General features: G+C 42.7%; 1 protein-coding gene across 6 annotated transcripts in view; it reads left to right on the forward strand.

Annotated features, from left to right (window-relative positions):
• The window catches only part of LOC103737823 (fibronectin type III domain containing protein 3C1-like), a 69,811-nt gene that overhangs the window by 22,478 nt on the left and 21,942 nt on the right, over positions 1-25,391 (forward strand). For all 6 annotated transcript variants that reach the window (XM_029565676.1, XM_029565674.1, XM_029565678.1 and 3 more), the window contains 5 exons: positions 19,083-19,159; positions 20,487-20,766; positions 21,765-22,475; positions 23,099-23,154; positions 23,471-23,613. In XM_029565676.1, coding sequence (XP_029421536.1) covers positions 19,083-19,159; positions 20,487-20,766; positions 21,765-22,475; positions 23,099-23,154; positions 23,471-23,613 — 1,267 coding nt within the window. The remainder of the gene's footprint in view (positions 1-19,082; positions 19,160-20,486; positions 20,767-21,764; positions 22,476-23,098; positions 23,155-23,470; positions 23,614-25,391) is intronic.

Below are 25,391 nucleotides of genomic sequence, written 5' to 3' on the forward strand. Positions count from 1 at the left end.
AAAGGAAGCAGTTCCACAGGGGTGGGGGGAACAGGTTTATTTAGGAATAAACCTGAGAAAGACTCTCATTACAGAAGGTGAGAGCAAACTTCTCTTAAAGGCTAGGTTTTTTAAAAATCAGAGCTGGGAAGGAGGCTGAAGTCTGGTTCTGCCAAATAATATTAATGGTCAAACTAGAATGTTCAGGAATGGTATTAGTGATGTGGATATCAGGAAATTGAAACTGCTAGCTAGGGGAAAGACTCTATTCAAGCTGGAATGTAATCACAAGAGGAGGGGACTTTTCAAACTGGAATGTAATTCACAGGTGGGGGATGCTGAAATGGGATTGCCTCCCAGTCATGATCTTGTTCTCTTAATTCAGACTCTATGGTTAGATAGGAAAACAGGGCAACACTGTCACTTATACTACTTCCTGTGGAGGAGGGACAAGTGTTTTGGAAGTGAAAGGCTCTGGAAAGAGGAGGATGGCTTTGAAGTGTTCCTGAAAGACATTCAAGAGATTGTGATCTTGTCTGTCAAAATGCTGTGGAAGAGGTTAACAACATAGGGGAGGAAGAGGAGGCCAGGATGATCAGGATGAAAAGGGCAGCCAAAGGGAGCAGCCAGGAAAGTGAAGGGGTCAGCCATGAGTTGGAGGCCTGCTAAAGGGCAATGGTCTATCCTTTACTCTTTGGGCCCCATCTCTTACCAGAGTTGACCTATTGATGAAGAAGCATCAGGGTTTGTTCAGAACTGCACAGATACCTCCACAGGTGGCCACCAAGAGATCAAGATCTTGGAGGTTCTGCATGATGACAGCAGCTAGGGAGTTCATCTGGTCTGAGACTGCCAGGAGCTGATTGGTGGCATTCTTGAGGCTCTTTGATAGTTGTTTAGAAAGAAGGGATAACTGGTGAGGGTTAGCTGCCCTAAAAATGGAAGCACCATCAAGATCCCCAAGTCGCCAGGAGAGGGATCAACAACTACACTGCCCAATGTGCCCTGACAGAGGCCACAACCAAGATCAGGATGGAAGTGTTCCAGGGAAAGGAAGAGTGAGACTGTGAGGGAAAGACAAGTGTACATACTCCAGCTCACTTAACCAGGAGGCAGTTCCCTGGAGCTGCAAATGAGGAAGAGGCCAGTGGTGTATGCCAAGTAAGCAGGGACGTCAGAGCAGGATATCTGGAAGAGCGTCCCTCTGTGTCCTCATTCAGTATCAGAGTATGACAGGGAGATGAAGTACCCGAAGGCTAGAGCTCTGAGAGGCAGCAAAGGCATGGCCGTCTGAAGGGGTCATTTCCAGAACTAAGTGGAAGGCGTTGCTATATAGGAAAGACTTTTAGAGTAATTCTGGGTATGAATCCAAAGGAAGGTTGAAATGAAGTTGGGAGGGGTGGTGAATAGGGGAGGACCACAGGTGAAGAAAATAAGTCCCAAGAAGGGAATCTCTTACCTGGAGTACAGGGCTCCAGTTTGGGTTTCTGGTGGTTACAAGTGGATGGTTCAGGTAGGACACCATCAGATTGAGGGGTAAAAGGTTTTTCACGGTGTGGTAGAGAGGGGAAAGAGTGGTTAAGGTTATGTTGCAAAGCTTATGGATGGAAGCTGCCCATGGGTGAAGGAGAGAGAATGGCGGTTAGGAGATGCAAAGGGTCTTTGGTATGGCTCCCTCCAGAGATTTTGAAGAAGTTATAGGAAGGTAAGGGATCTCTGGGAATTGAAGAAGGAGTTAGTTGTAGGAAGGCAAGGGATCTCTGGAAATTGATTGTGGTGACCAGTATTTAGAAGTCTTCATCTCCATTCCAGCAATCCCCATACATATGTTTGAATTCACAGGTGTCCTAGTGGACGTGCTAGAGTCCTGCTGTTGAGAAGAGCCAGGCAGTGATATAGGTCAGGAAGGCCTGATCTGCTACCTGAGGCAGGTGAGGCAGATCCAAAAGGAAGAGAGGAGGGAGGAGTTATAGGACTTGAGGAAACTGGTAGTGAGAGGACAGTTTAGTTGAGGTATATAATAAGGCCCTCTGTCTGAGGCGAAGGAGGGGATTAAGAGGACAGATGGGATTATACAGTGGATCAGAGAGGATGTCATCAAATCCTTGCCCTCTGAGTGAGACATTTGGAGGTGGGTCTTGTTGTTGAGATACCAGCCCCAGTGGAGCTGCAGTATTCTGCCTGTGTGAGGGGGTAGAATGGGAGAGAGGAGGAAAGAAATGATGTGGTCAAGGAAAATAATAGTGAGACACTACCTAGCCCTCAGCCACTAGTTGGTCCTAGAGGTCGAGCCTTGGGTTCCCTGAAATGGTATAACCTTTGTCTGTCTGAGGGCTCTACCACTGGATAATAGCAGCCTCTTTTGGTAATAAGGCTGCTTTGAGAATGTAAGGAATAGGCCTTCTGAGATGACGGTGGTCCCTTTTATGGTAAGGAAACCCCATTCACTCCAAATCTGGAAATTAGAGATTGACAATGTTATGAGTATAGAGTCAGTGTTGATGCTCACTGTGATATTGCCAGTTTAGGGTAGGGTCTGGTGAGCATAATGAGTTCTTTCTGCTGAGGCGTAGTCTTCAGATAGACAGTACTTGCCGCCACCACCCACTGAGAAGGGAAACAGTTAAGATCACCATGATACGCCTCCAAAATGACACAGCCAATTTAATAAGAGGGTTCTATGAAGAATCTGCTGTCAATGAATTAATCCAGGACCCCAGGAATGGTAGTGGTTGGGGAGGTTGTGAAAAACCTTTAAAGCCTCCTCTAGTGTCTTGAATAATTTTGAGGTATATGGGGGACAAAAGGGGTGTTATCTGTAGTTGGGACCAGAGTGGTGAGGTTGAGTGGAGGGTAAGCATTGAAAAGAAACTGTAGAGTGGAGAATGGTGGCCTGAAGAGATTGGATGAAAGAAGAGGAAATAGAAGAGAGCAAAATAGCTAATAATATCCCAGAAGTGGTGGGAGGAGAAAACAGGGATGGAAGGTAAGTTAAGGCTTTGGGGATTAGAATAAAGGCAGGTGCCACAAATTTTGGACACAGGGCCAGCTCTGATATATAGCATCAATTTCTTAAGAAAAAATAGGTGACAGGTTGGACAGAGTTGTCCATTGGTTGGAAGGCCCAAGACCTGGTTTCAGGTGCTATGGGGGTAAAGGTAGAAGAGCCAGGAAGGGTTGGGGTGCCCAAGGACAGGAGCTTGAAGGTGAAAATGATTCAAGATTGTAAATGTTTCATGTAACTCTGGAGTGGAAACCAGGTGATCAATGAGGTCACCTGTGGATGCGCTGTAGTGGGGCTTGGAGTAGAATTGGCAGAAGCATCTATGAGACTTAAAATTGAAAGGACTTTCCCCTTAGTCTTATGGAATGGAATTGAGGCTATGGCCTCCTTCCAGGGAGTTGGAATTGCTCAGGTCTCAGGGGTGATGGTCAGGCCTAGATAGGGGAACTGGGATTGGATCAGCTGAATCTTGTTTGAAAAAACTGTGTGTTTGCAGTTAGGAAACTGAGGATTATGGAGTGCTGAAAGTGAAGAGTGGGAAATGAGTCACAAGAGGAGGTTATTGATGTGTTGAAGAGGGATGCACTCAGAGAGTGACAGAAGGTCTCTTTGGAGAGTTTGTCCAAAGTAGTGAGGGCTAGGAATCCCTGTGGGAGGATTTTCCAGGTAAGTTGTTGGGAGACATTTGAGCCAGGGCTAGCCTAGGCAATGGCAAAGAAGTCACAGGACTTGGAGTAGAAGGGGATGATGGAGAAAGAGACCTCGAGAGCCAAGAAATGAAGTGTCTTTGCTGATGGGGGTGATTTGGGAAGGGATTGAGGATGGGGAATGACCAGGTGAATGTGAACACCTGAGAATTGACCTGTTCAAAGTCTTCTATGAGGCAGTAGAAGATGATGGCAAGGATGGGTATATTATGGTGGAAATTTTGGAATGAGCGTGTCCAATAGAAGGAGACAAGATATAATGGGGTTTGAGCCCCTATAGCTCCATAGGTGACAGTGGGCAATGGGGTATTGAAAAATGCTGATGAGGCTCTTTCAAGGAAATGAGCACTAGTTGGTATTATTGAGCAGTTATTGGACAACATGTGTCCCATACAACAAGGTCAAAGTGTATATCAGAGTAGAGGAATACATGGGGGGATCACCCTTAGGTGTGCCCTAGCGTGGTAGGATAAATTGATGATAATGTGATAGCCAGAAAAGACATGGAGAAAGCCTGTCCCTAGTATGCAAAAAGTAAAGTAAGGAATGAGTAAGGATAATGTGCTGGAAGAAGCAGATGAGTTGGGGTGTTACCTGTAGGATCTTCAGTTGGCCTTTCATACCAGAAACAGTGAAAGGCACTCTTGTATTTGGACCCTAGTAGTCAATTAGAGTAGATAGACTTGCCCAGAACCCAAAATTTAAAAATTAAAATTGTCTTAATAGATACTATCTCAATCAGCCTGTGTTCTGTGGAACCACAAGTTGTAGGGCCAAAGAATCCTTGGTACTTTCATTTGTTGGTTGAAAATGCCAACAGATAAGACAGCTCCTTAGAGGGTATCCATATGGCAATATTTGTAGCGGACCCCAGGCTATGGATGATGCACTGTTTGGGACAGCCCACATTCCAGTGCCCCCAATGACAATAGACTGTGCAGGGTTTAGTGGGTGACTTCAGGTTTGAACAATCCCTTGCCCATTGTCCATAAGTGCTACAATGTAACTATGCCCAAGTGAAGGTTTGGGGGAGGGGTTGACAATTCCCTTAAGTGCCTCTCTAGTAGGACCTTGATGGTTGAAGAAAGCATCTGATATTTAGCCTGTAACTGTTTTGAGATGCTTGAGTTCATTCTTCCTGTCATTAAGGACAAGAAAGGTCATATTGAAGAGGTCTGTGAGCCCTCTTCAAGGCATTGCAACTCCTTATGACTGAGGTGGATTGGGAAATGAACTACAAGTGGAAGAGTGTCTGACTCTCAGGAGACTCGGGGCCAGGGTTGGCATATTTATATATTGCCCAAGTTAATAAGGATAGAAAAGGGCTGGGTTCTCAATTGGGTGCTGTGTGATTTCCCTAAGCCTTTCATAGTTTACAGCCAATGAACCTATTTGGCCATGCCAGCCAAGAAACAGTAGACCATATGGTTGAGTCACTGGAAACCAGGAATTCTTGGCTGATAGGTTCAATTAGGATTTTTAAAAATATTTTATTATTTTTATTTTATGTGTATGTGTGTATTGCCTGCATGTAGGTAAGCGCACCCATGTCATGCAATGCCCGAGAAGGACAGAAGAGGCTGTCGGATCCCCTGGAACTGGAGTTACAGACAGTTGTTAGCTGCCATGTGGGTGCTGGAATTCGAACCTGGATCTTCTGCAAGAGCAGTCAGTGTTCTTAACCACTGAGCAATCTCTCCAGCCCCCTCAATTAGGATTTTATCTAGGGATGGCCATGGCCACCTCCAGTTAGGCATCAAGTGCCTGATGATGAGGTCGTCAGCACAAGCCTCACACAATCTCCAGATACTTTCCTTCTCATGTGGGGCCAGAGTAGAGGAAAGGATGATACAATTACAAGTCAGGTTGAATGACTGGGTGATGTGGAGACACTGATGGTTATAGGTAGGATCCTTGGAAATGGTGCCTAGTCGTGCCTCTATTTGGGCCAGATCCAACATGGAAAAGGGGAGGTGTACTCAAGCCGATTCCTTGAGTCCAGCCACCTCCCTTATAGGGAGAAGTCTGCTAGACCACTTGAAGAAGAGAGATCACAGGACATGAGTCATGCATCTGAAGGGAAGCCGGAAGGGAAGCCTGAGGCATAGAGCGAGGGCAGTGAGAAGGGTCTTGTGTAGTGTGAGAAGCCAAAGGGTTAGAGAGTGAGGAGGCTGGCACAGAAGAGGCAGATGGTACAAGAGTAACCTCTACTATCATTTCTCTGGTGGCAGACTTTTGTTAGGACAAGTCCAGAGGGAAAGAGAGTGACCTCCTCCCACAGGCCAGGTTTTTATAGGTTTGGGCTTGGGAGGGCCTGAGGTTTCTCAAGAAAGGGCAGAATAGCCTTATATGTTAGCTAAGATGGTGTTGATGGTTAAAATAGGACAAGCAGGGATGGTATTTGCAGTTAAAGTTCAGCTTCAGGAAACTGACTTCAGGAAATCGAAAACTGTTAGTTATATGAAAGAGGAGGCTATTGGGGCCAAAATGGGGCTTTTTATTTTAAATTTTTATTCCTTTACATTTTTTTAATTTTATGTGTGATATTGTTATGCCTGCTTGAGTTTATAAGCGTACCCATGTCGTGCAATGCCCGAGGAGGACGGAAGAGGGCATCACATCCCCTGGAACTGGAGTTACGGATGGTTGTTAGCCTCCATGTGGATGCTGGGATTTGAACAGGGTCTCCCTGTAGCCCCAACTTGCCTGGAACTTGCTATGTAGACCAGGCTGGCAGCATTTTATTTTTAATTTATTTTTATTTTGTGTGTATGAGAGTTTTGCTTGCATATATGTAAATGCATCACACGCATGCAGTACCCACAGAGGCCAGAAGAGGGCCTCAGATCCCTTGGAACTGGAGTTACAACAGTTGTTAACCATCATGTGTGTGCTAGGAACCAAAACTGGGTCTTCTTCAAGACCAGCCAATGCTCTCAAGCATCTCTCTGGCCCATAGGGTTGTTTTTGCGATAAGATCACTGTGCTCTTGCTCTCTCAATTCAGTGTCTATGGTTAGATAGGAATACAGGATGATGTTACCTCTAATGTTATTTCTTGTTAAGGAAGGGCATTGGTCTGGGGAACAAAGGGTCTGAAGGACAAGGACAGCCTTGACTTCTTGAGAGATCACTCTGCTTAAGAAACTGAGGTGATCTTATCAGTCAAAACACTATGGAAGAGTTCATAAACCAAGGAATGAAGAGGAGCCCCAGGATGATGAGGATGAAAAGGACAGCCAAAAAAGCAGCCAGGAGAGTGAAGGGGTTAGCCATGAGTTGGTGGCCTGCTGAAGGGCAGTGGTGCTATCCTTCACTCTTTGGGCCCATCTCTTACCAGAGTTGACCTATTGGTAAAGAAGAAGCAGTGTTCATTCAGAAGTGCATAGACACCACCATGTGTGGCTGCCAGGAGACTAAGACTCTGGTGTTTCTGCATGACAACAGCAGCTAGGGAGTTCATCTGATCTGGGACTGCCAGGAGCTAACTGGTGGCATCCTTGAGGCTCTCTGATAGTTGTTTAGAAAGAAGTGTTAGCTGGTGAAGGTTAACTGCACCCAGGCTGGATGTACCTTACCCACCTCCATCAAGACTCCCAAGATTGCCAGGAAAGAGATCAACTACACTGCCCAACGTGCCCTGATAGAGGCCAAGACCTAGATCAGGATGGGTGTGTTACAAGGGAAGGAGGAGTGGGAATCTGGGAGAAAGACAAGTGTGCATATACCAGTTTAGTTAGCTAGGAGGCAGATCCCTGGAGCTGCAAACCCAGAAGTCAGAGCAGGATATCTGGAAGTGCTTCCCTGTGTGTCCTCATTTGGTGTCAGAGTGAGCATGACAGAGGGAATGCTCAAAGGCTAGAGCCATGAGAGTCAGCAAAGGGATGACATGATCATCTGAAGGGGCACTAGGAATTGGTTTTTGGAGAACTTCCCAGTGTGAATGGGATGGCAGATGGAGAAGGAGTGGGGATGTGCAAATAAAGGAGGAAAGTAAGACCCAAGAAGGGGAGCTTGAAACAGGAGCCTCTTCCCTCTCAGTAGAGAGATCTGGTTTTGGTTTCTGATTAGTTAAAGATGTACAGTCGAAATAGTCTAAAGAGTTATTCATATTCATCAGGGAAAGGTATATTCGTGTGGAGGGTGGCAGAGCAAGCATAGTTGGGGTGAGGTTGCAAAGAGCAAGGTTAAAAGCAAAAAAAAAAAAAATACAGTAGGCTGCCAACAGGTGGCAGGGGGCATGATGGTTTGGAGATGCAAAGGAGGACTTTTTTGGCCAGGTAAAGGCCTTTTTGTTATGACTTCTTTAAGAGACATTGGACACTGGGGAGTTTATAGGAAGGTAAGAAACCTCTGGAAATTGATTATAGTTTCCTGTTTGCAAAAGTCTTAGCCTGCATTCTAGCCATCCCCATGCATGCACTCAAATTTTGGCATGTCCTGGTAAGCATGGTGGAGTCCCACTGCTGAAGAGAGTCAGGCAATGATAGGGGTCAGAAAGGCCTGACCTTCTACCTGAGACAGGGGATGGCAGACCCAACAGGAATAGGGGAAGAAACACTTCTAGGGGTTAGTGGTCAGTAAGGACCAAGACCAGTGTCTGAGAGGAAAAGAACCAGAGCTGAGTCCTATGTGGGGAGGAAAAGCATTTAGTAACAGGTTTGTTCTGGTCCTTCTACTTCTTTAGGGAAGAAAAGTGGTACCAATAGGAGCAATTCTAAAGTTTGGCTATGGTAGGGGTAGTTAGGATGGGCTTTATCATGTGAGTTGAACAGGATTCCCTGGAATGTGGATAAAAAATAAGGTCTCCCAGTTGGAAGAACAGGGAGGAATCTGCTGGGGCAGAGTGAGGAGTTGGAGTATGGGAATTAGTAAAGGACCACAGGAGGGTCTGAAGTAATTGAAACAGTGTATTAGTCAGCAGAGAAGGAGGGTCTTTAGATGGAGTAAAATTGGGAGGAGGTATGACCAAAAATGTGCCCATACTTGAAGTCCAAAGGGCTGAGCATGAGAGGCTTAAGAGGGAGCTCATGAAGTTTGAGGACTGCTAGAAGCAAGAGAGAAAGCCCGTCCTTATGTAGCTGGAGGGAGAAGAGTGTTGGTTTGTTTAAGATGCCATCCACTCTCCCTACTTCTCAAGAAGACTGAGGGCAATAAAGAATGTGGAACCTTCACGAGATGTTTTGGGCCTGGCAGATCAATCTGGTTATCTGGGAAACAAATTTGGAGCCGTTGTGAGACTGGAGAGAGGCTGGTACAGGAAAGCAAGGGGTGATTTTGCTGAGTAGGTTAGAGGTTGGGAAAGCCTCCACCCCATTTGAGAAAGTGCCAACTAGTACCAGGAGGCATTTGGTGTGTCTTATGGGAGGCATGTGAGTAAAGTCATTTCACCAATCTGAAGCCTAGGAGTTTCCCCCTTAAAATGATGGATTCAGAAAAGTGGAGGCCTAACATAAGATTGGGAATTGACCCTTTGATTGTTACACTATTTAGAAAGATCCTGTAAGAATCTTTCAGAGGAGTGAGATGAATGTGTGTGCTAAGGCAGTGTTAAAAGGGAAAGTGGTTGGGATGGAAATAAGAGATCTCTGGTGGGAAGGGTTTCTCAAGTGAGGAGAGGAGCCTGTTGTTAAGATGCCAGTAGGGTTAACAAGATCAGAGGTGCTCAACTTCTGTAGAAGAGTAAGGTAGGGGCCAAAGGAAATAAGTGATATAGCCAGGAGAAAAAGATAGAAGGGCACATCCTGGCCTACAACCACCCTGTGGGCCCAGAGGTCAGCTAGTTGGTTCCCTGAGGTGATAAAACTTTTGCCTGCCTGGTGGCCCTTGCAGTGAATGATGGGAACCCATTTTGGTAACAGGAGCGCTTTAAGGAGACAGGAGATAAGTTTCCAATTGACGATGGGGGAGCCCTTTGAAGTGAAGAAACTCCATTCTCTCCAAATTTTGGAGTTTGAATGAATGATGTTATAGGTATATTTGGAAGCAGTGTAGATGTTACTGTGCTATTTCTAGTTAGCATTAGGGTTCTGCTGAGTACACTGAGCTCTGCCTATGGAGAAGCAATCTTGGGAGGGAAGAGCTAGACTCCATCCCCTGCTGAAGTGGGAAACAAGATCATTGTGATACCCTTCCACAATAGCATAGACAGCTTAATAAAGGGGTTCCTGAAGGGAGTTGCCATCAGTGAAGTAATCGAGGGCCCCAGGAATGGGAGTGGTGGTGAGGTGGTGAAAAATCTTAAGGGTATCTCATCTGTTTTCTTAGAACAGTTTTGTGAGATATATGGGGGCCAAGAGAAGTATAATCTGCAGTTAGGAGCAAGAGTGTGGGTGGAGCTGAATGGAGGTCAAGGCTATAAAGAAACTGTATAATGGAGAAAGGTAGCCTGAAGAGTTTTGAGGAAAGAGGAAGAAATGGAAGAAGAGACGGCAAAATGACTGATCATGTCCCACAAGTGCTGGGAGGAGAAAACAAGGGGTTGATGGAAGATAAATTTGAAGGTTTGGGGGATTAGCACAAAGGCAGGTGTCACAAATTTCAGTCACAGTGTCAAGTTCTGATGTATAGCATCAATTTACTTAGAGAAATAGGCAACAGGTTGGAGGGAGTTGTGCACTAGTTGGGTTAGAAGGCCCAAGGCCTGGTTGTTGGTGCCATGAGGTAAAGATGGAAAGTTCAGAAGGGGTTGGGGATCCCAAAGACAGGAGCCTGAGAGAGAGCATGATTCAGGTTTATAAAGGATTTGTGTAGGTCTGGAGTAGAAACCAGGTGATCAGTGAGGTCACCTTTGGATGCAGCATAAAGGGGCTTAGAAGTTGAGGAACCACAATCGGAAGCAGCCCATGAGATCTAAAAATGAAAAGACTTCCCTCTTTCTCTCTTAAGGAAGGGGACTGAGGCTATGACCTCCTTCCAGGAAGCTGGAATTTCTCAGGTCATGGGGATGATGGTCAGGCCCAAATTGGTGACCTGGGACTGGATCAACTGAGTCTTGTTTGGAAAAACTGCATGTCTGAAGTTGGCTAGGAAACTAAGGAGGATTATGTAGTGCTGAAGGCAAAGAGTGGAGGATAGGTCACAAAAGCAGGTCATTGATGTATTGGAGAAGGATTCTGTGGGAGAGAGAGAAAAGATACGTTTGGAGAGTTTGTCCAAAGTAGTGAGGACTAAGAATCCTTGTGGGAGGATTATCCAGGTAAATTATTAGAGTCAGGGTTGATACAGGTGAAAGCAAACAATTCTGGGATTGAAGGTGGAGGGGGATAGTGATGAAGGCATCCTTGAGTCTCAGGCTGAAAAATGGGTTATTGACTGCGGAATCAGGAAGGAAAGGATATAAGAGTTGGTCACTACTGAGTAGATGAGAACTATCACACAGCTTACCTGTCGAAGGTTTTGTATAAGGTGGTGGGAACCCTTGTTGGCGGCGGGGGGGGGGCAGTTTGTGCAGATGAAAGCCACAAGGAGGCAAGAAATTATGGGTTTGAGTCACGTGGAAGTGGGTATTGGGAAACTGAGAAATACTGAGAAGGATCTTTGAGGGAAATGAACACCAGTTGATGGTGTTGGGCAATTGTTGGGTCCCATATAATGAAGTTGGCTTGGGAAACAAGATGAGGATTAAGAGATGAAAGGGAGCCACTCTCATGTACAGCCTGACATGGAAGGACAAATTGAGTATAATTTGAGAGCTGAAAGAGACCTTTGGTGGCTCCAAGTTTATGAAGTAAGTCCCTTCCTGGTAAAAGAACAGAACAGTAAGGTAAGATGAGAAATGAGTGCATGTGAGTTATGTCCGAAAAGGACAATTGAATTGAAGTGTGGTGTGTAAGATTTCAGGTTGACCTTACACAACAGTAATGGGAAAGGATGCTGACGTAAGTGGTCCCTGGTAATCAATTAGAACAGATATGCTTGCCCCAGTATCTATCTAAAAGAAAGAAACTTGCTTTACTGGATACCGTGCCATAGACTCATAAATGATCCTGAGTCCCTTCATTCATCTGTTGGCAGCACCAACAGAGATGAAAGATTGTTAGATGGTAGTTGTGGGGCAGTATTGGTAAAGGATCCTAAGCAGGGATCCTGTGGTTAAAATAGTTCACTTACCAATGTCCCCATTGACCACAGGCTGGACAAGGTGTGAAATGACCTCTGGTTCAATTATTTGCCCAAAGTCCAGAATAAACACAATGAAAACACACTCCAGTGGGCTAGGAATAGGACTTTGATGGGTTCCATTAGGGGCCATTCTGGGTGGGTCTTGGATAGCTGAGGCAAGTTTCTGGTATTTAAGCTGTAACAGCTTGACTTTTTTAAGCTTATAGTCATCTTATCGTTAAAGACACAAAAGGCCAAGTTGAGGAGGTCCTACTGTAGAGCCAGGAGACCCTTGTCAAGGTGTTGTGGTTTCCTACTACTATCTGGAGCAGAATGACAAATGAACTGCAAGAAGAAGGTCTGACACTCAGGAGACTCATTGTGGAGAATGGTATATTTAGACATAGCCTCAGTTAATCAGGACAGAAAAGGGGCTGGATTCTGATCCAGGCCCTGTGTAATTTCTTTAAGTTTTTCATAGTTTATAGCCTTATAAGCCTGTCTGGTCATGCCAGTCAAAGGCAAGAGACCATATGTTTGAGTTGTTGGCGATCAGGATTCTCTCAGTTGGTAAGTCCAATCAGGGTTCTGTCTAGTTACAACCCATCTGCCTCTAGGTTGTCATTGGGCTCTTGATTATGGAGTTTGTCACCCGTGGGCCTCAGAAACCCTCCAGATATTTTCCTTCTGGTCTGGAGTTAAATTAATGATATAAACATCCTGCCAAGTCAGGTTGACCTATTGGGTCATGTGGAGGAACTATCTGTCTTAAAAGGCAGGATTCACAGAAAAGGAACCCAATTTGACCTCCATTTGGACAAGCTCAGACATGGAAAAAGAGAAAAGCACTTGAGCAGGTCCCTGGAGTCCAGCCACCTCCCTTAGAGGGAGAACAGCACTGGACCCAGCGAAACAGAGAGAGATGATAAAATAGGGGTCGGGAGGCTGAGGAAAGGCATGAAAGGTGTCGGACTGGGACAAAGGGCCTGGAGTCTCCAGAAAGGTTTGGGATTTGAGTGGAGCCAAAGGCCTGGAGGGCAGGGAGGGCCTGCGGAGGAGGCGGGGCAGCACAGGATTACTCCCCACTTTGTTTCCTGGTGGCCACTGCTCAGTGAGCAATAGCCAAGGCAGTGGGGCATGTAGGGAGGCGGGTTGTCTGCAGGTTGAAAGGTGAATCTTAGAAGGAAGGAGATGAGATGTGTGGATGGTCCTTTTCAAAAGGACGGTTTGGGTAAGGGAACAAGATTGACACAGAGAAGTACAGCGAAGTAGAAGGCTTATACACAGAGCTTCTGGCCATTCACTACTTCTGTTTATGAAGTTCTCAAGATCCCTAAGAATTTTGGAAGTCATGTGCCATTTTCAGATCATCCAGCATCATTGTCTTGTTTATACTGAGGCTAGGCCCTATTACAAAAGAAATGAGGCCCAATTTAGAGAGGTTGAACAGAAGGCACCTTAGGGGGGATGTTGAAGATATTTTGGAAATTTGGGGACCCATGGAGGGTGAAGAGATCCCAGGGCGGTCTGAGTGCAAACAGGCATCTGTGTCAGGATTTCAGACACCCTGGGAACCTCTCCAGGAGATGTCAGAAAAGGTGTGAAGGAAATAGCAGGCATCCCCTTTCCAGTTCCTTAGTCATGTGCAGCTCTGAGCATGGGCAGTCCCCCAGGGATGGATCTCCCTGGCACCTTGGGACAGAAGAAGACAGACTGAACGGGTCACTCACCACTAAAAGTGATACAAATGAGTCCAGTGTTGGGTGCAAATACGGGAAAAAGCAAAAAATCTCTGTGGTGGGGGAGCAGCTAAAGAAGGGAGAGGGAGGAGAGGGAGAGAGAGGAAGGGAGAAAGAGGAAGAGAGAGAAAGAGGAATGGATTGCAGGGGCTTGTCTGAGAGGTGGCTAAAGCATGCAAGTGATTTTGAGTGCCCACCGGGGAGTAATCCTGGACAGGACCCCACAGTCCCAACAAGTGGGCAGCCACTCACACACAATTTGAAAGCCAGGCTGAAAGGAATGAGTGAGGGAGCACAGGATGGAAGCCAAGGGCTCCCCAGGATCAAGGAGTTATCACTGAAGACGTTGCCACTGCCTGTTGCTCCCTAGGTTGCAAGATATTCCTCACTCCCTTGCACCTGTCCTCACACTGGGCACTAAATGTAAGAGAAGACAAGGGGGTGGTTTCACAGCGGTGGGGACAGGTTTATTTCAGAGCAAACCTGTGAAAGACTCTCATCAGTGAAGGCCAAAGAGTGAACTTTGCTTACAAGTTACGGTTTTTATCAGAGCTGGAAAAGGGGCTGTAGTCCGGTTTGACCAGGTAGTGTTAATGGTTAAACTAGGATGTGCAGGAATGGTATTAGTGGTGTTGACTTCGGGAAGTTGACTTTGAGAAACTGAAACTTCTAGCCACAGGAAAGAGGGGCTGTTCAAGCTGGAATGTAATCACAGGAGGAGGCTATTCAAGCTAGAATGTTGTTCACAAGAGGGCAGAGGGCTGGAATGGGTTGACTCCTAGTCATGCTCTTCTTGTTTCACAAAGCCCATGGCTTTGTGAAACCTTTTCTAGGTTTGATCTGAGCATGGGGTCTTTGGAGGGAAGTTGGCCTTCCCTCGCAAAGAACAGAGGGACTTTCTTGCTTTCAGTGAGCACTTACTAGTGGGCCTGTACTTTGTGGATTAGACATGTCCCTGGGGGAGGCTTATAATCCAGTAGCTTTGAGCATTCCTTGATGAAATGTACTTGCTAACCAGAACAGTAATGGGAAAGAATCCTCGGACACATAGCTGAGTTCATTCCTTCTGACTGAACAGGGTGACTACTAGCTAGAGCTCTAGGATTTCCTGAGAAGGGCAACGAGTGGTCGATTACAGGAGTCATGTGTTGAGCTTGCTGTTTATCTCTTTCCTCTTCTGTTTTGACCCCTCTGGCTTTTGAGATTTCCTCATGGTTATTAACGATCTTGAAGACCATGTCTAATAAAATGAAATAATGAGTTTATGCCTTCTTGAAGTTTTTATCTATATCTAGAGAGGTTTGGCTTATAAAATGCACAGCCATGACAGCTTGGCTCTCTGAAAGTCAGCCAGATTAGTTGACTTACACACATGGTTTCAGCTAGCCTAGACTGAGAGCAAGTAGGGCTGTTGGAAGTGCCCTGTGTTATCTGCCACAACTTGTTACAATTATTAGATTTAATCAGGGTCTTTTTCATTCCCTCTAAGACAGGTAATCATACAGTCTTGGTGAATACTTCCCCTGTCAGTTTGTACTTTAGTGTCCTGATATGACTAGTGAGACTCCATATCAGGTACCACAATAGGGTATGGCCTCACTGACTGGGTTATAAGCATGGGACTCATCAGTCCATTCATATGTTAAACACCAGGTACAATACTTCTCATGTGTATAATAGATGGTTAGGATGGTATAGATGTCTTATCAGATTAGACCAACAACCACAGTGCTTGAATTCTCTAATGAAGGCAGAAGGATCCTGTCTAAATTACTCTAGTTTGGGTTGGATTTGGAACAGGTCAGACATGGGAAAGTGACATGTATCTGAATGGTGCCAAGTTCCCTATTAGCCACCTTGGGAAGGCAAAAGCTATTATGTGAGAGAGAGGCCGGTTTTTAATTGTTCCCTGAGTTCCCTACATGAAGTTTTAGAGCAAGTGTCTGAAAGAGAAACCATATTTAAGGAGAAGCATTTGGAGAACGTTCCACAAGTAAAGAGGAAGAAGGAGGAGAAGAAATCAAAGAAGGGGTGATCAGCACACAAGTAGATTAGTTGCTGTTTGGGAAAACCAGAGGTTTGAGCAGGGTCTTAAGTTCTCACAAATGAAAAATTATCAAGGATGTCATCCGAGGCTAAGTTGAGAGGAGATGGACTGCTGTACAAGAATCTATTAAGGCACATAGGCCATCCTTCTCACAGCTGAGGATCATGTGACAAGGCCATGGAGGCTTGGATATAAGGGGCCTCAGAGTCTTTTCCTGAATTATAGCAAAAGAGATCTAATCGTAGGATGCAGCTATCATTTAATGTGCCATGAGGTAGCCAGCATTCTTGATCTTGGAGTGGGTATAAAGTCAAACTCTATTACAAAGGAAAATAAGGATTTTTTCTTTTTGAGATTCTGAAGATCAATTTTTGAAATTACATCCCAGGGTTCAATCAGGGAGTAGAAGGTATGAGACCCATTGCATAGATATGACCAGAAATGCAGTGTTCACCTAGAGAATACCTCTTGAGGGTAATGGACTTCCCCTGTTGTCAGAGGTGAAATCCAGTCTCACCATACTGACTTGACTGAGGTGTGCTCTAAGCTGGGGCATCCTCTGAGAACAGAGACTCGACTCATAGAGATGAAACTCAGTTGCACTCCAGAGCCAAACCCTTCCAGTTAGTCAGGCTAGACCAAACTTGAAGAGAAATCTCACAAACTGAAATTGATCACAAAACAGTTGTGAGGGAAAGAAGAGGGTTTATAGTCCTAGAAAAAGTGAAAACCTGGTTACTCCCTCCCATTCTGGAAAACAGCATCAAACACCGTGGCAGAGAAAAGGAGTAAGAGAGGCAAAGGAAGTGGGAGTCCTCACAACATATGTGCATTCATCCCAGACAAGCTGCCAGCCACACCACGTGTTGAGTGGTTCTCGGAAGTAAAGCAAGGCGGCTCCCTGCCATTACAGACTTCTACTAGGCTGTCCTCCTTTCTCCAGTCTCTTTGGGTTCCACCAAAAAGTAGACTTGGCCAGGGTCTTTCATTTGCAAACAAGGAGCGAGAAAGAACTCCTTGATGAATGACGTTAGTCCAGAGTCGTAGCCCAGAAGCCTTTGGATCTCACTGAAAACAGCTCCAATCAGAGACGTACAGTTGCCCATAGGCCACCTGGTGACTACCACAAGCACCAGAGTAAAGAGAAGTCAAGACAGGCAAGAAGACAGTTCCCGTACACTGAAATGTTGTCAAGCTAATTTGTATGGGCCTTAAACGTGTGTGTGTGTGTGTGTGTGTGTGTGTGTGTGTGTGTGTGTGTATGAGTACATGAAATAGGATGGGGTTAGGAAGGAGAGGTACTGATGGGGAAGGGGGTATAAATATGATCAAAATACATTGTATAAAATTCTCAAAAATTCAATAAATATGTTTTTTCAAATGTGTCAGGAACAACAGTAACAAGCCAAAGGCACCACAGTAAAAGTATTTACTTTTACCAGACCAAAACAGACACAGAAAAGATTAATTAAGCAAAATACACTTCACCTCCTAGCTCCTAGAGCCAACAGATTTAGGTTGCTCTCAGCCTTCATCATAGAAGCTTCTTATTACAGAGTAGTGTTTAACGCAGACACTTGTAGCTGTTCAAAATGCTAAGGATAAGCAACTGTGAGTGGTCAGCTTTGGATGCAACATCTATATCACCTTCCCCCGACAAGGCTCAGGGGCTAACTTGGAAGAGGGATGGAATGAATGCAAGAGCCAGAGAATGAATAGGAGTGCTGTGAAAGACTGGCTTCTGGACATGATATGGCTGTTCCACACACAGACTCACAGCAGCTATGGTTACATACACAAGACCGTCACAAGATCAAGATAGTTAAAAAATTCAGCATGGAAGGGTGAGGGGTTCCCAAGGTCCCACCCCTAACTGAGGAGCTAATGGCAGGTAACTGGCTGATGAGGAAGGGAGAATCACTTTTCTTTCAGGGAAGGGGCAACCATTGAGGTTGTCTGTGTCTCAGCAAATAATGCCACACTCCATACACATGTGCATATGGGCAGCACTAATTGGAATTACAGGTTATAATTTTAAAAAGGCATGAAGTTGAAAGAAAGATTGGAGATATGTTGGGAGGTGGAGGGAGCTGAAGGGAGGAAGTTGGGGAGATGGAGATGATCAAGATACATTGAATACATGCATGAAAATTTCAAAAAAATAAAAAGAAGGGCTAGAGAGATGGTTCAGTGGTTAAAAACGTGCTCTTGCGGAGGACCCAGATTCAATTCCCAGCACCCACATGGTTAGCTCGCAACTGCAGTTGTCTCTAACTCCGGTCCCAAGAGTTCTGACCTCCTTGGGCAAGGGACACACAGGTGGTGCACATATGTACATGTAGACACTCAAACACATAAAAAATAAAAGAAAAATAACAAGAAGAAAATATGCTGCTGAGACAGAGATGCAGCACACGAATTCTCAAAGAAAGGACCCCTTGAAAGGAAGTGAGATTTCTTTTATATAGCTGAGGAAAGTTACTTGGTCTTATCTCATTCCGTTTATGTGATGTCCATATCTAAATAGATACACAGGCATCCCACTATCTTGTTAAGTAGTCAATTTTATAGTACCACTTTTCTTTCTTAAGATTGACCATTTGGGGTAAGATGTCATGTATAGTTCATTAAAAGTTAGATTCCAAATGTTTATATAAGACATCACAAGTCAGTGAAGTCAGACTCCAAGTAGTCAGAGTCTGACAAAGTGTGGGAATTTCTGCTTTTGTAATTGGCCTTTTTGTGTCTGCCTTTATGTTTCAAGAATTTCTAAAATTATTATTATCTGGCAATACATTTTAAATGGTTGCTACATAAAGTTTATCATGAACTCACAGTTATTACTTTTCCATTATTAAAAAAATCCATTCTAGGACCTTAAAGCTACATGTATCATTAGAACTAAGTACTAATTTTAATAATTTCAGATAACCCAATAAATGGTGATATGCAAGTATCTAATCTGTATTTTCAGTTGCTACATAAATGCATGTTTAAGATAATAAGAATACCTAATATAAAAGTAGCACATTGCATGAGTACTAGGTCCTTCTTTATCTTGGATCATTTCCTAAAAAATATTTCACTTTAATATTATTAGAAGAAAGCCTTAAAATGAAAAAAATCATTTCATTTTTATTAGATAACATCAAAAGAAATTTATTTTATGGTATGGAGTATGACTTGAAGCAATATAAGCTAAGTGTGAGAAAATGGACAGAAGCCTGATAATTCATTTTCATTTGCAGTAAACTTGCCAAAAATTTTCATAATATGAATTGTACCCAATACTCACTGTGTGCCTTGATTAGATTCCATTGGTTGTAATGAATTTTCAATGACACCTATACTTTGGTGAATCAGCTTCGTTAGCAAACAGCAACAACCTTTCAAAATGACTCTTGTTCCAACTCAGTGCTCATTTGCACCATGAAAATGTAACTGGCTTCTTTAATGGACTTTGCTTAAAATTACAACGATATTCATTACTAATAATCCTCTTAGGACCTGCAGAAGTACCTTTGGTAGCACCCACGGGTAATTTGCCTCCAATATACCTTCCTCCAGGCTATATATCTCAGGTACGTTAGTGTGATTTTTGTTTACAGGCTTGCTAAATTATCATTTAAATTTTTTCACTATGTCGTTGTTTGATAAGAGAACTTCTGAAAGATGATTTATTTACTCACTTTACTGTTATCTTTGCTTTAAAACTTGCTTTTAACTAAACCTTTAAATGTAATTATTTCAAGTGATTGATGTTAACCAAACCTCCCTTAAATTGCCTTGTAAATGAACATAATTGCTTACTGAATTTGGATCATGTAATATTTGGTAATCCTCCATTGTTTTGTGAAGTTTGTTACTCCACCTCAGGAACCATTACGGTTGCTGCAATAATGACCTGTAGTCCTTAAAATCATTTAGCATTTTCAATTCAGTAGTATTTCATTCTCAGAGGGCTAAGAATCCTTTTAAGAAATTCCTCAAGTGGGCTGGAGAGACGGCTCAGCAATTAAGAGCACAGGCTGCTTATGCTGAAGATCCAGGTTTGGTTCCCCTGCATGGAGGCTCACAACTGTTAATTCCTATTCCAGGGAAATCTGATGTCCTCTTCTGTCCTCTGCAGACACTAGGCATGCACATGATGCATATATACATAAATGCAGGCAAAATGTTCATACACACTTTTAAAAAAAAGAAACTCCTGAAATATTTGGAAGATATTCCTACAAAGGTGGCCTTGGAAATTTAATACTAGAGAATATGGCTTCTTCATAGCTTCTTCATAGTTCTTGCATTCATTGCTTATTTGGTTGTGTGTATTACATGGTAGTGTAGATCCAGAGCATGCTAAATTAGTTGATATAATAAACATTAACTCTAAACAGAGTTATCTGTTAAACAGTATCTAGTGAAAATACAAATTCATATATTTCTTTGCTCAGCAATTGCTCTTTAAGAAATTTATCATACAGCTATATTGTTATAAATTTGGAATGAGATACACACACACCATTACTTAGAGCTCTGTTTATAATCACAAAAGACTTTAGAAACAACTCCTATGCCTGTCAATGAGTGACTACGGTATATCCATAATAGGCATGCCTGGCTGTGGCACATACCTTTAATTCCAGCACTCAGGAGGCAGAGATAGTGGATCTCTGTGAGTTCAAGGCTGTCCTGGTCTACATAGTGAGTTCTAGGGGCTACAGAATGAGACCCTGTCTCAAAAGAAAGCTAGCTGCATGGGAAAAGAGAATAATTATCTTTCCTGATTATCAATTTTGAATACATTCTATTTCAAAATCAAATGCTATAACAGCATGATATAAATCCAAAATTTAAAAAATAACGAAGATTTCTGTGTGTTATAATGTTATATTATTATGTCTTCTGTTATAGGTGGTGGAAGAAAATGGGATTCAGAAACTTATTGTTGTGCCTCACACAACTGACTATCACATGCCGATGACTGTACCTATGCAACAACCATTAACCTTCCTACCACCAGCCTCATTTATGTATCCACCCGCCCCTCAGCTTATGTATCCCCCAGCTCAAGGGGAATTTCCAATGCCTTATGTCCAAGAACCTATTCAGCAGCTGGCACCACTTCCACAACTAGTACCACCACCAGCGCTGCCCCCACCAACAGCACCATTTATATATCAAGAACATCGTGGTACATACTTTTCTTAAATGTAAACCTTTGTCATTGAGATATAAATGTAGGTGTGACATGAAAGTAGACGTGAGACCGTCTGGGAGCTGGAGCTATTGTTCAGTTAGTAGAGGGCTTGCCTAACATACATCAAGCCTTGGGTTTCACCCCTTACCACAGAAAAGCAGGCATAGAAGTGCATGCCTGGAATCTCAGTATTCAGGAGGTGGAGGAGGTGGGAGGATCAGAAGTTCAAGGTTTGAGGCCAGTGTGGGATACATGAGACAAAAAAAGAAAGATTATCTAAGGGAATGAAAGAGAAGTGCAGGAGTTGGGGAAAGGAAAGGGGGGGTTGGATATGCCCAAAGTACATGATATACTTGTATGAAAATAACGTTAAGAAACCCATCACAATGTTCAATGAATATATGGCAATTAAAACAGGAAATTCCATAAAAGCACAAAAATAGGAAATATTTTCAGTTTATTAAAATGAATATATTGGGCAGCTGTTAAAGAGGAAAAGTAGAAGATACATACATTGGGACTGATGATACTCTATAGGCAAAAAGATTATGATGCCTGAAATTTATGACTTAGGCAAAATACTCATTAAAAGGAATTTTCTATTTGTTGTGCTTCACTATAGCATGTGATTTATAATACTAATTTTTCCCAATTGGTCTATACAATAACTTGATTATTAATGCCATCTATTAAGAATATAAAAACTAGAGGATTATCATTGCAGTCATCATATGACCTTAACATTTGGAAGTGAAGTTACTATGAAGGAAAATACTGTCTGTATTTGCTCATGTTCTTTTTCTGTATCTATAAGATCATATTTATACATAGAACCTACACATAAATACCAAATATTTGTATTGAAGCAAAGTATGGGAAAAAATTTAAGTAAAGCATGTCTTACCAGTGCTTTTTTGTTGGTTATGTAAAAGAAAGAACTTGAGCTACATGATGATTATTATTACTGAACATTGCTACATTATCTTTTCTAGAAATCTATTCTCACGGAAGAATATATCATAACCAGTTTGATGAAAAGGCTGCTAACATAGAATATTCTAAGAAGAAAATGAGAGATTTTCAAGTTGGCGAACTTAAGAATAGCTCTGCGTTCACTGACACCACTTTGCTTATGAACAAAGTCAGTGATATTTCTAGTACTTCCGGTATTCTAAGTGCATACACTGTGGACAATACTCTAAGCACTCACACTGATAACAATATTTTAAGCACCTACCCTCTGAATACTACTTTAAGCACTTCTACTGCTGACAGTACTCCAAGTACATACATTGTTGACAGTCTTCCAGACATTAACATTACTGACGAAATCACCAGCAGTTTTTCCCCTGACCACACCACCAGCACTTCTACCTCTGACACTACTATTTGCTCTGACACCATTAATAGCACTCTGGACCCTTCCAGTTTTAGTTTCACTCCAAAGACCTCTGAAGAAACTCCTAGATCATCAAATACTGATAGTACGCCAGGCTCTATTTCTGAGGGTGCTCCCAACACTTCCGTCTCTGAAAAGGATTCAGTCGATAATGCTCTTAGTCTTTCCAGTGCTGACAGCATGTCCAATGCTGCCATAGCTCAGACTGAAAACAATCAGGAAATGGAGAATGATATGGGAAGTGCAGACAATAAGCAGATCCTAGGAAAAGAGAAGAGCCCGGCATCAAATGCAGCACTGAAAGGTAAACCCTGGAATTTGGCTTCACAGCCAATGGGTACTCAGCCAAATGCTTTAGAATCTCAGTGTGTTTTTAAATAGATTTTATTACATGTATTTATTTATTATTTATTTTTTATGTGTATGCATGCATTGCCTGCATGTAGGTAAGTGCACCCATGTCGTGCAATGCCTGCAAAGGACAGAAGAGACTGTCGGATCTCCCTGGAGGTGGAGTTAAGGACAGTTGTTAGTTGACATGTGTGTGCTGGGATTCGAACATGGGTCTTCTGCAAGAACAGTCACTGTTCTTAACCACTGAGCCATCTCTCCATTTATTTATTTATTTATTTATTTATTTATTTATTGTGTTGGGGGGCTAGGAATGTCAGAGGACAACTTTTGGGAGTATGTCCTCTTCTTTGACCATGTGGGGTCCCAGATCAAAGGTCATCAGGTTTGGTGGCAAGTACCTACCATGCCTGGTTTGGATTATTCTCTTTTAAATATTTTAATTTAAGTTATTAGGTGCTTAAAGTTTTCATGATGATAATATATTTGAACAGTGATAACAGAGATCAAACACTTTTCTCTCATTTTTTACCAATATATTATGTTTGGGATGGGTTTCTTATTTCTTACTTTCAGAATACAAACTAGAACAGAGAACACAGTCATGCTGTTCCTACATTGAAAATCCTGTGGTGAGTAACAAAAGCAAATATTTAATACTCATTTACCTTGTCAGTCTAAGCCCTGCAAATTCACTGCTCTTTTTCTCTAAAGCATTACTTCAAAATCTTGTATTGTGTTAAAAATTTCATAGTCTCCTTTAGTAATGCAATAAGATCCAATAAGACATTGATAAAGATGGGATTAATGGCTAATTGTTTAATTGCAGTACCTAAGCACCTAATGTGGGAAAATACAGCTAATACTAAATAAGACTTAAGAAAAGACTGTATTATAAATTACAGATTATGGTTTTTAAGTATGTTCCTTGCATTTTTATTATTTTAGGTTTCTCATATTCAATCAAGATCCGCTTTTATTTCATGGAAACCAAACACTAATGAAAAATGTGATCATATGAAGTATCCTATGACATTTGAATTGGCACTGTCTGACAGTGGTAAAAATGGAAACTTTAAGAACATTTATGTGTAAGTCTTTTTAAACATTTATCATTCATCATAATTCAGTTCAAATATACTGTCTAAACATATACTCCCTAACTTATACCTAGGCTGAACTCAAAAGATTTTTCAGTATTTTTTTCCAAATTCACATAGTTTTCTAAATAGTGGTAGGTTACCAAATGGACCCACAAATTTCATTGAATCATAGTATCAGCTCATTCATTTTCAGCTATAGCCACCCTATTAGGCAAGTTTGAGCTCAAGGAGAAAAAAAACTCTCCAATTCCTTCTCATTTTTCACTTTTCTCTTTTCATTTCTCACCCACGGGGCTGGAGAGATGGCTCAGAGGTTAAGAACACTGGCTGCTCTTGCAGAAGATCCTGGTTTGGATCCCAGCACCCATATGGTGGCAAACAACTGTCTCTAACTCCAGTTCCAGGGGATCCAACTTCCTCTTCTGGTCTGCGCAGGCATGGCATGACATGGGTACACTTACATACATGCAGGCAAAACACATACACATCACATAAAAATAATAAAGTATTCTTTAAAAAAATTACAACCCACAGTCCACTATACTGGGTAGAAGATGGAAAGTGGAAAATTAACTTTTGCACAAATTATGACGGCAGTCTTTGTCTGGTATTTCATGCACTTTACAAAATCACTAGTTTAAAAAGAAATAAAACTTAGCTCCCAGCATGGTGAGGAAGTGGAGGAAGAAGAGGAGGAAGGGTTTGCCTATTCATTGACTATCTCTGATCACCCTTTGTTTTTAATTAGGCTTTGCTTTAAAGTATCAATCACTTATCTTTTTTAGGATTTGTTTTTTAGGGTCTACAACCCGAAGGAATTCTTTGGGGTTGTAGAGTACACCTAGGTACTTGTAACTATTTGCCCAGGAAGACATAGGCATGGAAATATAATTCCTCTGTTCATGTGGTAATAGAATTCCACCTTAGATATGTTCCTCTGAGAATGAATGAATTGCATGATACATGGTGTTCTTTGAAGTTTTTCATGTATACACTATTTTAAATGAGCTAGTTAAAAACAAATCTGTGGGGGGACTGGAGAGATGGCTCAGTGGTTAAGAGCACTGGCTGCTCTTGCAGAGGACCTGGGTTAGATTCCCAGCACCCACATGGTGGTTAATTGTCTGTAACTCCAGTTCCAGGGGAATCCGATGCCCCCTGATTTCCATGGGCATTGCACAACATGGTGCACTTACTTACATGCAGGCAATATGCTCATACACATAAAATAAAAATAAAATTTATAAAGCATAAATCTGTGGGGCTGGAGAGATGGCTCAGCGGTTAAAAGCACTGACTACCCTTGCAGAGGACTCAGGTTTGGTTCCTACCCACCAACATTGTGGCTAACAACTGTCCATAACTCCAGTTCCAGGGAATCCAACTCACTCTTCTGGCCTCTGTGAGCATTGCTTGACATGGTTGCATTTACGTACATACAGGCAATACACTCATACACAAGAAATAAAAATAAATAAATCAAATTTAAGAAGCAAATCTGTACTATTTTTATTTAAAAGTATGCAGTAATAAATGGTAAATTTGTATTGCTTAAAGCTCTATTAGTTTGGGGTGTGAATTAAGTATCTTGAATTATTAATATCATTTTTGGGTGTGTAGTATAAAGTTTTTTTGAGGGAAGAGACAGACAGGACAGGTTCAGTACTTCTTAGTCACTTTCCTCATTACTGCCAGTATGTTGTTCAGTTCCTTCGGGTTCCTCTTGAACTTGAAATTGAACAGCTGCCTTGAAGACCTTGAGCAGC

This window comes from Nannospalax galili, unplaced genomic scaffold, assembly GCF_000622305.1.
Source record: "Nannospalax galili isolate Female #2095 unplaced genomic scaffold, S.galili_v1.0 scaffold238, whole genome shotgun sequence".
NCBI classification, from domain to species: domain Eukaryota; kingdom Metazoa; phylum Chordata; class Mammalia; order Rodentia; family Spalacidae; genus Nannospalax; species Nannospalax galili.